Source organism: Tigriopus californicus, chromosome 9 (assembly GCF_007210705.1).
Source record: "Tigriopus californicus strain San Diego chromosome 9, Tcal_SD_v2.1, whole genome shotgun sequence".
In the NCBI taxonomy this organism is placed as follows: domain Eukaryota; kingdom Metazoa; phylum Arthropoda; class Copepoda; order Harpacticoida; family Harpacticidae; genus Tigriopus; species Tigriopus californicus.
Window position 1 is genome coordinate 5,051,320 of NC_081448.1, and position 13,988 is coordinate 5,065,307.

The following is a 13,988-nucleotide window of genomic DNA, read 5'->3' on the forward strand; positions in this document are numbered from 1 at the left end:
AGGTCGTTGCCTTTTGCTTGTCACCGCTCAAAAGTTCACCCGGCGTTCGAGCTCTGAGACCGGTTCTTCAAACCTCGCGCATTTCTACCCCAGTGCTGGTCACAAACCATCCGATCTACGTCAATCAATGGACTAAAGTACTGGCATCTGAGTTGAACGTGACTTGACGCTTCTTCCGCTCAATATTCTTAGTATTATGCACTATGATCAGGTGTGCGCCCAATGGCGGGAGCGAGAATCGGTAGGAAGTCGATGGGTATATATACATGCAGCACATGGTCCAATGGCAGTGTGTGATTTGCTTGTAGCACAATTCATCAAGTAGGGTTATCCCTATCCATCAAGAAGACATATTTCTCCGAATCGTATCTCTCAATAAGAAAATGAAATCGGTAAGACTCCCTGAAATGAACATTAATTCAGAATGCACCGTTTTGTAATCGCATCGTTCCTCACCTGGTCAGTTTGCTCTGTGTGTGCTGTTTGCATCCATGGCCTTGGCCTTTCCACAGGCCCAAAATCCTTATCTCTCCATCAAGGTCAATGTTGGGGGAAGTGGCTATGAGACGGATGTGAGCAAGCAAGAAGTTCACAACAAGTTGATCAATGCCCAAGGAGTAAAGGAGGAATACGAGCCTTTCCAAGACCATGTCCCACCCTTTCTGGCGCTCCCCGCCATCACACCCTATGATTCGAGAGACTCGCCATCCGATTCGTATTTTAAACCTAAGCCTCAGCCTTACCGTGCCGAAGCCCGTGAAACCTACACTCCTTACCAAGAGGCAATTGAGGAGCCAGCCGCTCCATATCCTTTAGAGGAAGATGATGCTGATGACAAGCAAGAGGAATAAGATTCCAACGACATGTGCGGTCAAAATTGTCATACTAAGTAAATAAATATGAAAATGTTATTTTCTCCGGATATTGCTTCGAATTCCTTCCTCACAAAACTTCCAAAAAAAGGAAGAGAGAGAGAAAAAAACAGCCACTGTCAAGGGAGATAATTTTTCAGCCCTCAAGACAAGTCCAGTCTGTCAATTAATGTTTGCTCTAGTTTTTTCGTCTTCTCTCCTCCATTTCTGCACACCTTCCTTCGTCTATTCATGGATGGAGCATTGGAGCAAGTTGCAAACACTTCTCATGCATTACCCATTTGTAGGGCCCGGAAAAGATGGCAGGTCAAAGAAACAGCGAAGCCATCCTCTGTCATTTGTCCATTCAAATTGGCTTTTAATTCTCAAAAGGAAACAAAGTTATAATCTAAAATTGCTTACCTGAAGGTTCAAAAAGAGAAAAAAATTGAAATTCTGTACACTTTAGCCCTTATGTTTTGAAATTGAAAAACAATTGATGACCAAAGATATTGTAAATCATGCTGACAGGGATTCTGGGACAAGTGCAGGTAACTTTGCCAATCCCCAGGCTTCTCACGCTGAAAATTCCATCGATATTCATGAATGCTGAAATCGAAAAGTATTTCCCAGTTACAAATTTCGAATACGCGTACATGTGAAGTACTAAACAGAAAACATGTGTTCGTTGTTTCTTCGGTGTTTGCTTCAAAATTTGGCATATTTCATACTCAATTTACCATTATGGGTGTCATTATTGCCATGATATAAAATACTTTAATCTGTTTCTTTGAAAATAGTCTAATATTGCAACGAGTTTATTCTTTACTGAATTCCTTACCATTACTAGGAATGTAGTACCAGTTGTACCAGATGGAAAAATTATGGTTATTATTTAACCCGATATTCACATAAAGTCTGATCCACCAACGAATTAGAGGATCTGGTTAGCCTTTGAACGAAGTGTTGATCTTGAATTTTCGTCAAAAACTTGTCCGAGTTAAACCCTGCTACAAGATCAGCATCTAAATATTCCATACGAATTTTTGATTAAGCGAATTGAACGATGAAAAATTCCGAGAAAGAAGAGAGGAGAAGTGCATTGTTCCATAAACACTAGAATCCTTGAGAGCTATAAGGTCCTTGTCTTGAAATTGACAAATAATTTTATTTTTTTCAGGACTAGTAAAATGTTTATTTGTAACTAACGATACATTTAAGAACTTAGTGATTTTCTTTAATGTTTAAAGTTATAAAAATGAATATTCATCAGTCATCACTGTTTTTATCCACTTTTCAAGTCTGATTTTCCCGGTCCCTATTCATGCAATAGACCTCCACGCGCAAACTCTTTGCACTGCACGTACATATTGCACAGGCTGCTAGCCCAAAAGCTCATCCGAAGAAAGTTATGAACTTTATGAGCAGATCTGGGGATTTTTCTTGTACACATGGGTAGTCGTGGATGACAGGTAATTTGGGGTAAATCAATTTCTGCCCTTTTTATTTTTCTCAAGAACTATATACATTCAACGGAAAAAGTGGTGTCTCTATGTTGCGAGAAGCGAAGGGTGTTCTTGTCCGCAAAGGGTTGTTGTCCGTCTTTGGAACAAAGCGTTGAGAGATCCAAGATATTTGTCGATATTCGTAGGGGGGGATAATATGACCACGTTTTTTGCACGGAGCACTTAACTTCGCTCAAAATAGTCGTCGACGTTGTCAAGAAATGGGTTGTTTGTAGACATTTGAAAGGGGAAGCACGCGAGAAGTCAGAAACAAGCCACTATTTGTTGAACTCATTACAATTCACGAATCTTCGGCAATAGGCCAATGGGTCCGTGCAGCACGGGTTGTAATGGAACGTCTGCGTCGGAACTTGACGGAAATTGAATGGTCCGAGTTTGAAACTCAGAGGTCCAGGCTCTAACTTAACCGGAAGTCGGTTCTTCTCCTCATCAAAAACGCTCTGTCGGAAACGTAACCCGCCTAGCTGAAAGCTCAGAGGACCAGGTCGCTCCTTCACAAAGGGAGGCCCAGTGGGACGGTCAATAGCGTTGAATTGGGTGTCGTAGGGTTGAATGAAAGATCGTCGCTTCATCTCTTGCCAAAGAATTTGAATTCCTCTCCAAAAACTCTCAAAGATGGTCGTGATCGACCAAGATGCACAGAGGGGCAGGTCCAAGGTGGCCAGAACAAAAAGCAAAGTCAGTCCTGTTGTGGTCGACCGTTTCATGATGACTGCCCCATATTTGTTCATTCCGTGTGATGTCAACTCGACCAAGCCGGAATGATTCATGACGAAAGTGAAAGTTGACATGAATATTGGGGGAGGGAATGACAGTCCCACTATTTAAATCATGCAATGTCTTTGTTTGGGAAATACTACAAATTGCGCACCTTCTGATCTTCTTCGTATGTCGTACCATCAATGTGCCCCGTGCGAGTCCAACCATCATAATACAATGCCAAGAACGTCTACAAAAATGAATCACAGCAATCATCCACAAGGATTGGGAAACATTTTTTTATTTGCAGACCGCTATTGGGAATGGGAGACCCAGCAGTTCAAGGCGGAAAAACGTATTCATTTTCCTTTACTTTATATTGCTATAATATCTGATCCACCAACGAATTAAAGTTGGCAGATCTGACTAGCCCTTGATTGTAGGTTTGATCGGGTATTTTGATCAAAAAAATGTCCAAATCTAACTCCCTACGAGTATTTGAAGGGAACAAATTGAAAAACGAAGGAGCTCGAAAAAGAAGTAGGTATGTACCCCCCTTCCTGTGGGTTCTGGTTTAAATCTAGCCCTTGCCATCCACCAACAATTTGATTCTTCCAAGGTATTCTACCTGCTCTAATGCGCTGGTTAACGATAAATCATGTTGAGCATAAGCTATTGTTTAATGATTCTCACTCAGAACACATGAAATGAAAGATAGAGTACAGGGGGTACAAGAAAAGATAAAATCTAACTTTTAAACATGGATCAGACGAGGAGAAGGAAGGTCAAGGACAACTAGACCTTATAAATACTATTCCCTTAAATAAATACCACTAGGCAGCGCATTCTCTGAAATGCTCATTAGAAATCTTAAAACAACTAAGCCAGTTGCACTTACTTACCTAAGCAGTATACTTTCATCTCACTTGACCACATTGTTGGAAATACATATGTCATTGATCAGAAAAAAAATATGTTTAGGGTCAGCTTCAACCTCCATGTCCACGCTTTGAGACGTTCTTAGCAACGCATTTACGGCATTAAGCAAGCCCTTCAACGTTTTTGTGGAACCACATGAGCTCAAAGATCACTCAAGTCGGATCCAATCTGAAGGAAATTAATGAAATGAATGGAGGGATAGGCTGATGCCCACTTTGGAGGCTGTGTTTTTTTGCTTAAGTGCGTAAATCACGCTCGCCATATTTGGTCAGACAGAGTAGGAAAGGCCACGGGTGGACAAACCCACGGACTTCTAGAAAGCTTCCCGGCAAATCGGCCTGCTCTTGGTTATAGCCACTCTGAGCCACTTTTCGAATTTAAGTAATAAAATAAGAAACGTAGATCTCTTCAAACAACGGTAGATCAATTTTATACCATTTGCATGCAAAGTCGATCGTTTCAAAGTTATGATGTCAAAAGCTTATGTAGCTGACCAAGAGCAAGCTGAAAATTCAAATTTTATGTAGTGTTTACTACTTAACTTTGAGCAAACCTCCTGAGTTCCCTAGGCATAGGTTTGGGCTCAAACTTGGCTGAGTTCATCTATTCAACAAGGCCTTGTGGTCGTATGAATTGAGTATTTGGAATAAGATGAGCGGTTTAGGAGATAGGATATTTTTGCTTCCGTTTGCAGTCCATATCTCTAGAAGTCCGTGGAAAGGCCTAGGTACGTGTAGGAGAAAGGGGAGCAATCGCTGGATCAGGTTCAATCCTACGTCATGTGCGAACCTGCACTTGGAGTATTTCCTTAGCTCCAAGCCCAATGAGCCCAAGTGGACCCTCAAATCATTCCACAATTGAGAGCTCGATCCACACCACTTATAATGAGGGCATTGATGATAAGTAAATAAACGCCACGATTCCCATCGTCAGCTCTTGAAAACGGTAAAGTTTTTAGATGTCAATTCGGTTTACCGCAGATTTTGGGTCAAAAAGGCAAATCGTTTTCTCAATTGCGCAGCTTCTGAATAAGATTTCATTGGAGCCGATATACATATGTGACGTATTTGACGAGTGTTAACAAATTGAGATTGGTCGTAAAATCGTTGCATTTAGTCGCCATGAACACAATTTTTGGCAGGATTTCTTCTTTTCGTGCAATCAGTGTCATTCTAGTCTCTTGGGATGCACATCGTGGTAGCCTCAAAAGTGTTGAATGTTGTTGACATTCACGTGATTGATTGTACATCAGACGCGATCTACCGTGAATGCCATGTAAGGCTTGATGGCAATCTTTCTCCATCAATATAGCAACTATCCTTGAACGTTTTTGAACTCATTTAAGATCATCTTGGTCCACCTTGCGCAATTGTTCAGGAACTTAGAAATCTTGTTAGCTCCGTGGAACATTGCAGACCTGGCCTGGATCGCGCTCCATCTCAATGAAGTCCCAAACAGCAAACATTCCGGCCAGTCCACTCAAATTTAGACAGTAGGATCGGAGTGATTCGTAAGAAACTGGAGCCGCCCGAACTGTTTTCTTCGTTCTTTCTCTCTCTTTCCCATAAGCACTCACCCGCCCCCAAAATGCAAAGGCATGTATGGAGATGTTTTTGCCCACTTCGAGGTAAGTTCCATGCCTCGTATCGCCTGATTTGGATCTTTCCTCAATCCGAGCACTACGTAGGGCCAACAACGAGGAACAATTTAGTTGAAAGCACAGAGGAGAGAAGAGATAATCGAAGTGCTCTCCGCGTGAAGTTTAAGTGCTTGTGGAACATTGGCCACGAACAGAAATCTCACAAAGAGAGAGAGAGAGACAGGTTGAAATTTCTCGTAAGTCGACTCGCTATATTATTATTCACTGGTATGTGTGACTATAGGAGCTGGAATTAACGATTAGTTTGGATACCAGGGGTGAAAGCCACGAATACAACCTAGAACATTGATCAATGGGGCTGTACTTCGAAAACTTCTCTCTTGGATGAAGGAGTGTTTACGTTCCTGATAAACGACGAGCCATCCTCAAACTTTACTCACGCCAGTGGGATTATTATGGACACGAGTATTAGAGCGATGCCAATCATGTGAAATTGATAAGTTTGTAGCCTTGTAGCATACTCCGGAAATTTCTTGACTTTTTTCCAATACCTGCGAGTATGAGTGTGAGTAAGAGTAATGGGAATGGAAAGAAAAGGGGTTGATAAGCAGCATACAAGATTACTTTTTCGCGAATTCACATTGACAGGATAGACTGAGCGATGCACGAGCTTCAATGAGGAAGGAATAACTATCAAGTGATGGTTCTGTTTGAGCATTTTGAAAACTGAAGAAAAAAGTAGAAGGGATTTTTAGATTTTAGTTGATCAATTCCAAGGTTTGTTTAGAAAAAGTGACCGAACGGATAAGACGAAGCTTGACATGATGGCAAGTAATTCCTGCGTTGTTAGAAAATTCAATTCGAAAGGAAGTGAATAATGGTACCGTTGGTGACAACTCAATGAATGATCTTATGGGACAGATCCGAGGATTTTCTGCCTGAAATGTTGCGTCACCACATTTTACTAATTTTCAAATCACCTTCTCCGAAGTGAAAGTATGTAATGCATGATCACACTGTACGTACTGGCAAAGGAGTGTGTTATACCCTGCTGAATCGTTCCCTTTGCATGCAGCTGGAACAAAAGAATTTGAACTGGATCCAAAAGTTCGGCTAGGTAGTGTTCCGTGCATGTGCGAGTGACGTAGTTTGCCTCTAACATGTTTAGGTCTTATCCCTAGTTCGTGGGTAAGGACATGGGCGGCGGGAGAGAGCTCTAGCAAACCGACCCCTTACCTTACTGTACGTACACACCAGACTAATAGAGAATCATCCATTGTTTAGGATAGCATTTTTCTTCGGGACAATCATGTCCTCTCAGCAATGAGTGTAGGCTGAAGAAAGGTCGCAATAGTACTTCAAGAGTAAGTTCACGCCATGGGTCGTTGTCTCAACTTTCAGCTCATTCGTTTGAGGGCCTGGAAATTTAGGAGCCAGCGACAAAGGCACATTCTTTTTTTTCCATTGATTCATGTCACTTTTGCAGAGGGGGACCTGAGACTCTTGTGACCGTGAGGATATCCAGAAGCCAATCACCATGTCGAGGACTCTTCATTTTGGGCGTGATGTGCTCTCCGCCCCCGATGTGGACTTGGAAGATCTTTTAAACGCCATGTCACCCTCGGAAGTGAACCTCTTGGTGGACGAAATGGCGGCAGATCCAGATGATAAACATCTTCCAGCCTCGGTCCGAACCGCCTACAAATGCAACAAGCCACCCACGGGTCCCTTGAACCGAGATTCTCTCATCAACCATATCAACGAGGAAGGAATCCAGGCTCCGGAGAAAGAGGAGGTGGTTCCTTTTGAGCCCGGGACCAAGAGGGGCAAAGTGTTTGTTCCCAAATACGATGAAGCTCAATTGGCCGCCATAAAAAGGACCGAAGAGATTGCTGAGGCCACTCGGCTCGATGATGAAGAAGAATCGGCCCTGTCTGAGGCCACAGTTGAAGATCTGATGACCTTGGCGGAAATCCTGGGATCCAACCCACAGGAGTTCATCATGGAGGCCTACTCAGATCCACTCAAATATTACGAGCCCGAGCCTCCAAATACCACCGACCCCGTGAAATCCATCGATCAAGTGGTCAAAAACGACAAGGAACTAAAAGATCTCAATCTGAACAATATTGCGACTATTGACGAGAAAATGTTTTGTGAACTGTTCGAGGGTCTTAGAACCAACGAGAGTCTCGTGCGTCTTTCAGCCGCTAATTGCGACGTCAATGACTTTGCCGCAGCCACTCTTAGTCTGGCCGTGGAACACAACACATCCTTGAGATCCCTGAACCTCGAGTCCAATCGCATCACTCCCGACACCTTGGCCGGATTGTTCGAGGCATTGGCTCACAACGCCAATAGCGTGGTCGAAGTGCATTGCAGTAACCAGGCCCAATCCAACATGGGGTAGGAAACTTACGAAATCAACACAAACAAAAATATTACACAATCTAACCCTATCTCGTTTAGGCCCGTTTTTTTCCAATCACAGCTCTGATGACGCAATGCCGATATGAGTCGGATCTAGTACCAAATAATCGAAATTATCGATTTCGATTTCAGGTATCGCGTGGAAGCTCGCATATGCAAGGCCATCCGGCAAAACTACAATTTGCTGAAAGTGGGATTGACCTTCGAATTCCCAGAGGTTCGAGACAAAATCGAAGCCCATTTGATTGCCAACATTGACCGGCTGCGGAAGGAGCGGATCAAAAAAGTGGGCGTAACCAAGAACAAGGAGTGGCAACCGGCCAAACTACTGGATCAAGAGACCGAGTCTGAGAACGGCGCTGCCGACGAACCCGAGTCTTAAACTAGGATCAATCACGGAAGAATACCCCTTTCGACCGTGCTGACCCATCGAAAGAAACTGCCTAACGACGCAGGCCACCTAATTCTTTATAAGAAATATCTAGCCTTGAATAAAAAAAAAATACAACCACCAATCCATCCAGTTCAGGTCCCACGTGGTGTTCTATCAATTGAAACTTTGGCGCCTTTCTTTCAAAATTTCGTACTCCTCGCGCCCAATGGGTGACGATCACGTTGAACCGGGTCAAGAACGAGACCAAAAAAGAACTCAAATCAGCTTACCATGCCACTATCTGTAGGGTGACGGGTGGCAACGAGCTAAACTTTTTGTTAAGCAATGCTTGATAATGGTGTTAACTTTCTGGTGATTGTAGAGGTAGTATATCTTTCACTGCAAATTATATGTAAATAGAAGGAAAATATTCTCCATGAAAACCCGATTGATTTCATCTCGTAACATTGATCAGAAGATACGTCGTCATAAGCAATAAATTCAGAATCCATTAGGAAAAAAACAGGCTTTTTTTAAGGAAGTGGCACACTCATGTGGGCAAGTAATGACATGAATATAGCAAATCTGATTTTATTAATACTTTTACGTTGATACTTCGGACCTTATGAATCATCTAATCATCTGACATGAAGTAAATTTTTTTTAAAAATCACGAAAACAAAATATTTCATGACAACGCCCTGCCAATAATAAATGACCTAATTTCATTTTTTGCAGATCGATTCAAGTTGTCTGCGAGAGGTTGCTAAAAATGCCTACTGAACATCCACAAAGTGTCAACATCTGCTGAAAAAATGGCAGGAAGATATGTGATATGCCAGTTATTGGCCAAATTGGATCAATGATCGTCGACATTAAAGTACCTCCTATCACTATCCGACAAATCAATCAGCCAATCGCACAGATATCGTCTTCAAGTCCAATCATATCAAGACAAAAACAACACTAAAACCTTCTTCCCGCCCAATTCGGCTTAAAACAAGGATCTGTTCCGTCCCAAGATGTCATCATCAAGCCAACTCGGAAAAACTTGAAAGCCCATCTTGGTCACCCCCCAGAAAGAAATCTTTAGCCCTCTCCACTTGCGGGGCTCTCCGATGACTGCTGCTTAAAAACCCCCGACCCTTTCCGCCCTTCTTCCTTGTTCTAGCATTGACTTGAAAGAGGCCAGCCATTCTTCCCATTCTTCCTCACTACCTAGCACACACCACACCACTGTCTGGCTTCGTGGCCTAGCTGCCTTGTTCTTAGTCTCCTATTTTTTGACCGTCTCACGCCTGCATGGCCTGAACTACTGCTAGCAGCAGGACTAGACCATCAGTTTAATATATGTAAACGACACGGTGAACGTCGTCGAAAAAAAAGGTCGGATCATTATAGAGCCTCATTGTTCGCTGCCATCGCCAATATCGCCAATACCGCCTCCCGATTCCGCCTCTTGGNTGGATCTAGTTGGACCCGCGGAGTCTCTCTGATATCTGGCTTGGGGCGATTCTTGACCCGTGGACAAGACGATGGGCGTGAAACTCCTGTTGGAGCCCGCTGAGCGGGAAGCCTTGAAGAGCCAAGTCGAGAAATGGCTCAAAATGAGCATGCAAACTGGACAGTTCTGGTAGATATGATGAGATGTCCATTGACTTTTGTGATTTCAAGTTCAATGATAGCATAGTTGAACGTCTCAAAGATATGTTTGAAACTGATTAGTAGCAACGTAGATGAGATGATGATGATGATGATGATGCTGCAAAGTAAGGCCATTGGGAGTGACGGCTTATTGATTGTCATGTTTGACCTTGGGGCAGGTATTTGGTGGATGCTCGGTGGTACAAGGCCATGTTGCAATATCTCAAGGTGGAAACGCGCAAAGCGGATTCCCTCGAGTCGGATGCGGATGTGCCCGAAGACGAGGCTGACCCGCCGGGACCCATGGACAATTCGGCTATCTTGATCGATCCTACGCAAGGCGAACTCCGACCTCAATTGATGGAGAATTTCGACTACAATCTCGTGCCCGAAGACATGTTTGAGGCGTTGAAATCCACTTTTGGGTTGGTGATGGGTCAAACCGGCATCCGCAAGGCTGTCATTGAACACGGCATGTTTGTCAAACATTGCAAGGTTGAAGTGTACCCGTTCGATCTGCATTTGGCCGATTTGGACGATGAGGAGAACGTGAAGAAGATTAACTTCAGTAAAGCGGACACTCTGAGTGAGTTGCTCGATTGCGAGAGGCGTGAATCCGATGTGACAGAATGCATTACTAATATGGGTAAACTTTTGACAGAGCAAGTTGAGGAGGTGGCCCGCAAGACCTTCGAAATCGACGAGAACGTGCCAATCCGATTATGGAGCAAGTACCACCGTGGATCCTACGATTTGCTGCAGACGCCCGACATCTCGCTCCACGCTTTAGGCATCTATTCGAATCAGTTGGTCATCGTCGAGCGGCAAAATGCCGATAAGACTTGGCCGCGAGGGGAGGTCTCCACTGACAAAGATAACGATCTGGTCACGCCGGCATCATTGGCCTCGCCTTCCGTATCCGGAGCCAAGGACAAGGCCAAAGATACATCCACCGTCTCGACCGTACCCACACCCCCGCTCGCTCCCGTCAGCACTCGCTATCGTATGGGTACGAGCGACGATAATGCGAGCGATCGGGCTAAACCTGGTCTCTGCGGCCTGTCGAATCTGGGAAACACCTGCTTTATGAACTCCATCATACAGGTAGGTGCTACTCATTTGGAAACCAGAATTCCGTTTCTGATGACTTGGGTGTCTCTTTGCATAGGGTCTCTCCAATTGTCCACCCGTCACGGAATATTTCGCCAATGATAACTACATCGAGGACATTAACGAGGAAAACCCCCTGGGCATGAAGGGAGAGGTAGCTAATTCTTTCGGGGAGCTCATCAAGCACATGTGGTCGGGTCGATATTCCTACATTGTTCCCAGAAACTTCAAAATGGTAGTAGGACGGTTTGCCCCTCAATTCTCGGGTTACCAGCAACAAGACTCGCAAGAGCTCTTAATATTTCTCCTCGACGGACTCCACGAGGATTTGAACCGAATCAAAAGAAAGCCCTACATTGAACTAAAAGACCGTGACAATCGGACTGACGAGGTAATTATGAGAACCCCGAAAATCACTGCGGTGATTACAAATCAATCAAATGCTGGCTCCTTATCTTTACAGGAAGTGGCTGCTGAAGCGTGGGAAACACACAAGAAGAGGAACGATTCCGTTCTTTCAGACTTGCTCCATGGGTTACTGAAATCGACCGTGGTTTGCCCGCAGTGTCCTGAAGTGTCTGTCAAGTTTGATCCATATTGCTTCCTCTCACTTCCCTTACCCGTGAAAAAAGAGCGTAAAATTGATGTGTTTTTGGTCTACTTGGATCCCTTGAAATGCCCCAAGCAGTTCAAGGTGACTGTCCCCAAGAACGGGTGCATGAAAGACCTGTGTGCAGTGTTGGCTCAGATGTCGGACGTGAATCAACATCAGATGGTCGTCACAGATGTGTATAACCACAGGTTTCATAAAATTTATTGGGCTGACGAAGCTCTGTCCCACATTTTGGACCGGGACGACATCTTTGTGTAAGCGAACCACCACTGAAAGGTGCCTCCGGACTCCATTGAAAACCCGACTAACTTTCATCATGCATTCATTTTTAGGTACGAGGTTCCCACTCAACCCTCTGCCACCACCACTGATCCCGACACCGTGATACTCCCCGTTTATCTTCGGGAGCGAAAATCCTCTACCACATACTCTCCGTCCAACTTATTTGGTCAGCCGCTCCTAGTGGGTGTCCCTAGGGAGAACTGTAATTACGAGCAGCTCTATGAGATTGTCCTGGATCAGATGGCTCGATATGTGACCAAACCTCCCGTCAATAACCCAGACGGTTCTCTCAATGTGTGGTGGAAACCCAAGCCTAAAGAAGATGTGGATCAGAACGGTGTTTCTTCCAATGGGACAGCATCCAATGGGATTCCTAACGGAGAGAGTGAAGAGACCACCCCTTCTTCCGAAGGAGAATCTTCCATTCTGCCTTCGAATGCCGAGGTCTCGGATGCCCAAGGAGATGACGAGGAAAGCATGGAAGACGAAGATGACAACAAGGGTCCTCCAAAGATGTTTGTGATGAATGTGGTCAACTCATACGGCAATGCCACCCTCGACTCTTTGGAAAATGACGGAAAGCCTTTGAGTTTGACAAGTATGCTGCTGATTGGATGAGTCGGGGATCTTCCATTGGTTTGTGTGTTTCAATTTGCGTTTGCACTTGTTGCAGGTAAGACTTATTTGTCCCTGGATTGGAACAAGTACGCCAAAGAAATGTTTTACAATGAAAAAGCATCTGAGGAGTTCAACCAAGACGATTCTTTTGACGCCAAACCCACTCAAAAGAAGCAACACGTCAAACTTGAGGAGTGTCTGGAATTGTACACCTCCGTAGAGAAGTTGGGAGCAAACGATGCTTGGTGAGAAACCAAAACCACATGGTCAAAAGCAAGTGTCTCATTCAATTCAATCTACTACAGGTATTGTCCAAGTTGCAAGGCCCATCAACAAGCTACCAAGAAGTTTGATCTGTGGTCTTTGCCTGGGTTGCTTGTGATATCTTTGAAACGCTTCAGCTACAACCGGTATTGGAGGGATAAATTGGACACCTTTGTCGAGTTTCCCACCAAAGGTCTCGAAATGTCTAAATACGTCATCAACAAGAACCACGGGAAAGCCATTTACGACTTGTTGGCTGTGTCCAATCACTACGGGGGAATGGGAGGTGGTCATTGTAAGTATCTTTTCTCGAATCTAGGCGACTCAAATAGCAGCCAATTGATCGTTTCCTTTCTTACCTTTAAAGACACCGCATATGCCAAGAACAAAGACGACGGGCAATGGTACTATTTTGATGATTGCAATGTCATACCTTCTTCAGAGGAGGCCGTTGTGGTGAGTATGCGTTGGCTTCATCCTTTTTGACTTGGAAACCCGTGACTGAAACCTAGACTAACTGAATTTGAACTTGATTTTCAGACAAAGGCTGCATATGTGCTGTTTTATCAACGGCGAGATCTAAGCAATTTGAGTCGTTCCACCCCAATAGTGAGTAGTAGTCCGATGTCGAACGGAAACGGATACATGGCCAATGGGGAAGCCTCGTCAGTGGAGGACATGGAAATCAACTGATATCCCATCTCTCACTCAGCGACACCTTTTCATAATGTTTTTATGTCCACTCAATAGAAGGTGACTGACTAACGGTCGGTCACGTGTCACACCTCCTGATCTAGTCAAATTGACTTTAAACCAACCATGGTACCCTCTTTTTAGCTCCCAGACGACAACTGCGGGTATGTGGAAAGCGTGCCCGTAGGTGTGGATGACTTTTTTGATCACACATTCTCCTTGAAGAGTAGTAAATCATCCCTACATTTTTGTTATTTTATACGAAACGAAAATTCACTCTTCGACCCATTCTGATCCGGCCTAGAAGTGACCAAATGCAAATTCGCCCCTTGCGCCTTTTCCAAGC

At 44.2% G+C, this 13,988-nt stretch overlaps 3 protein-coding genes across 3 annotated transcripts; all 3 read left to right on the plus strand.

Annotated features, from left to right (window-relative positions):
- The first annotated feature begins 6 nt into the window (after positions 1-6).
- Positions 7-1,154, plus strand: LOC131886748 (uncharacterized). The gene is made up of 2 exons (XM_059235145.1): positions 7-392; positions 465-1,154. Exons 1-2 carry the CDS (start codon positions 384-386, stop codon positions 849-851), a joined length of 396 nt encoding a protein of 131 aa, XP_059091128.1. The 5' UTR covers positions 7-383; the 3' UTR covers positions 852-1,154.
- A 4,535-nt stretch (positions 1,155-5,689) lies between these two features.
- Positions 5,690-8,568, plus strand: LOC131887030 (tropomodulin-1-like). Its single transcript, XM_059235519.1, has 3 exons — positions 5,690-5,851; positions 7,102-8,021; positions 8,178-8,568. Exons 2-3 carry the CDS (start codon positions 7,153-7,155, stop codon positions 8,425-8,427), a joined length of 1,119 nt encoding a protein of 372 aa, XP_059091502.1. The 5' UTR covers positions 5,690-5,851; positions 7,102-7,152; the 3' UTR covers positions 8,428-8,568.
- A 1,314-nt stretch (positions 8,569-9,882) lies between these two features.
- LOC131887282 (ubiquitin carboxyl-terminal hydrolase 4-like) lies at positions 9,883-13,733 on the plus strand (the record flags this gene model as incomplete). Its single annotated transcript, XM_059235851.1, is given in 10 exon segments — positions 9,883-10,051; positions 10,242-10,648; positions 10,724-11,166; positions 11,231-11,563; positions 11,636-12,039; positions 12,118-12,665; positions 12,741-12,930; positions 12,991-13,244; positions 13,317-13,405; positions 13,490-13,733. Coding segments are annotated over 10 exon segments (2,919 nt in total). The 3' UTR covers positions 13,643-13,733.
- Between the last annotated feature and the right edge of the window lie 255 nt (positions 13,734-13,988).

Bases quoted from the DNA above. Each gene is read 5' to 3' on its own strand.
- LOC131887030 (XM_059235519.1), top strand. From the start codon at position 7,153: ATGTCGAGGACTCTTCATTTTGGGCGTGATGTGCTCTCCGCCCCCGAT. The intron at 8,022-8,177 runs GTAGGAAACTTA...TTTCGATTTCAG, and splicing joins CAGGCCCAATCCAACATGGG to GTATCGCGTGGAAGCTCGCA.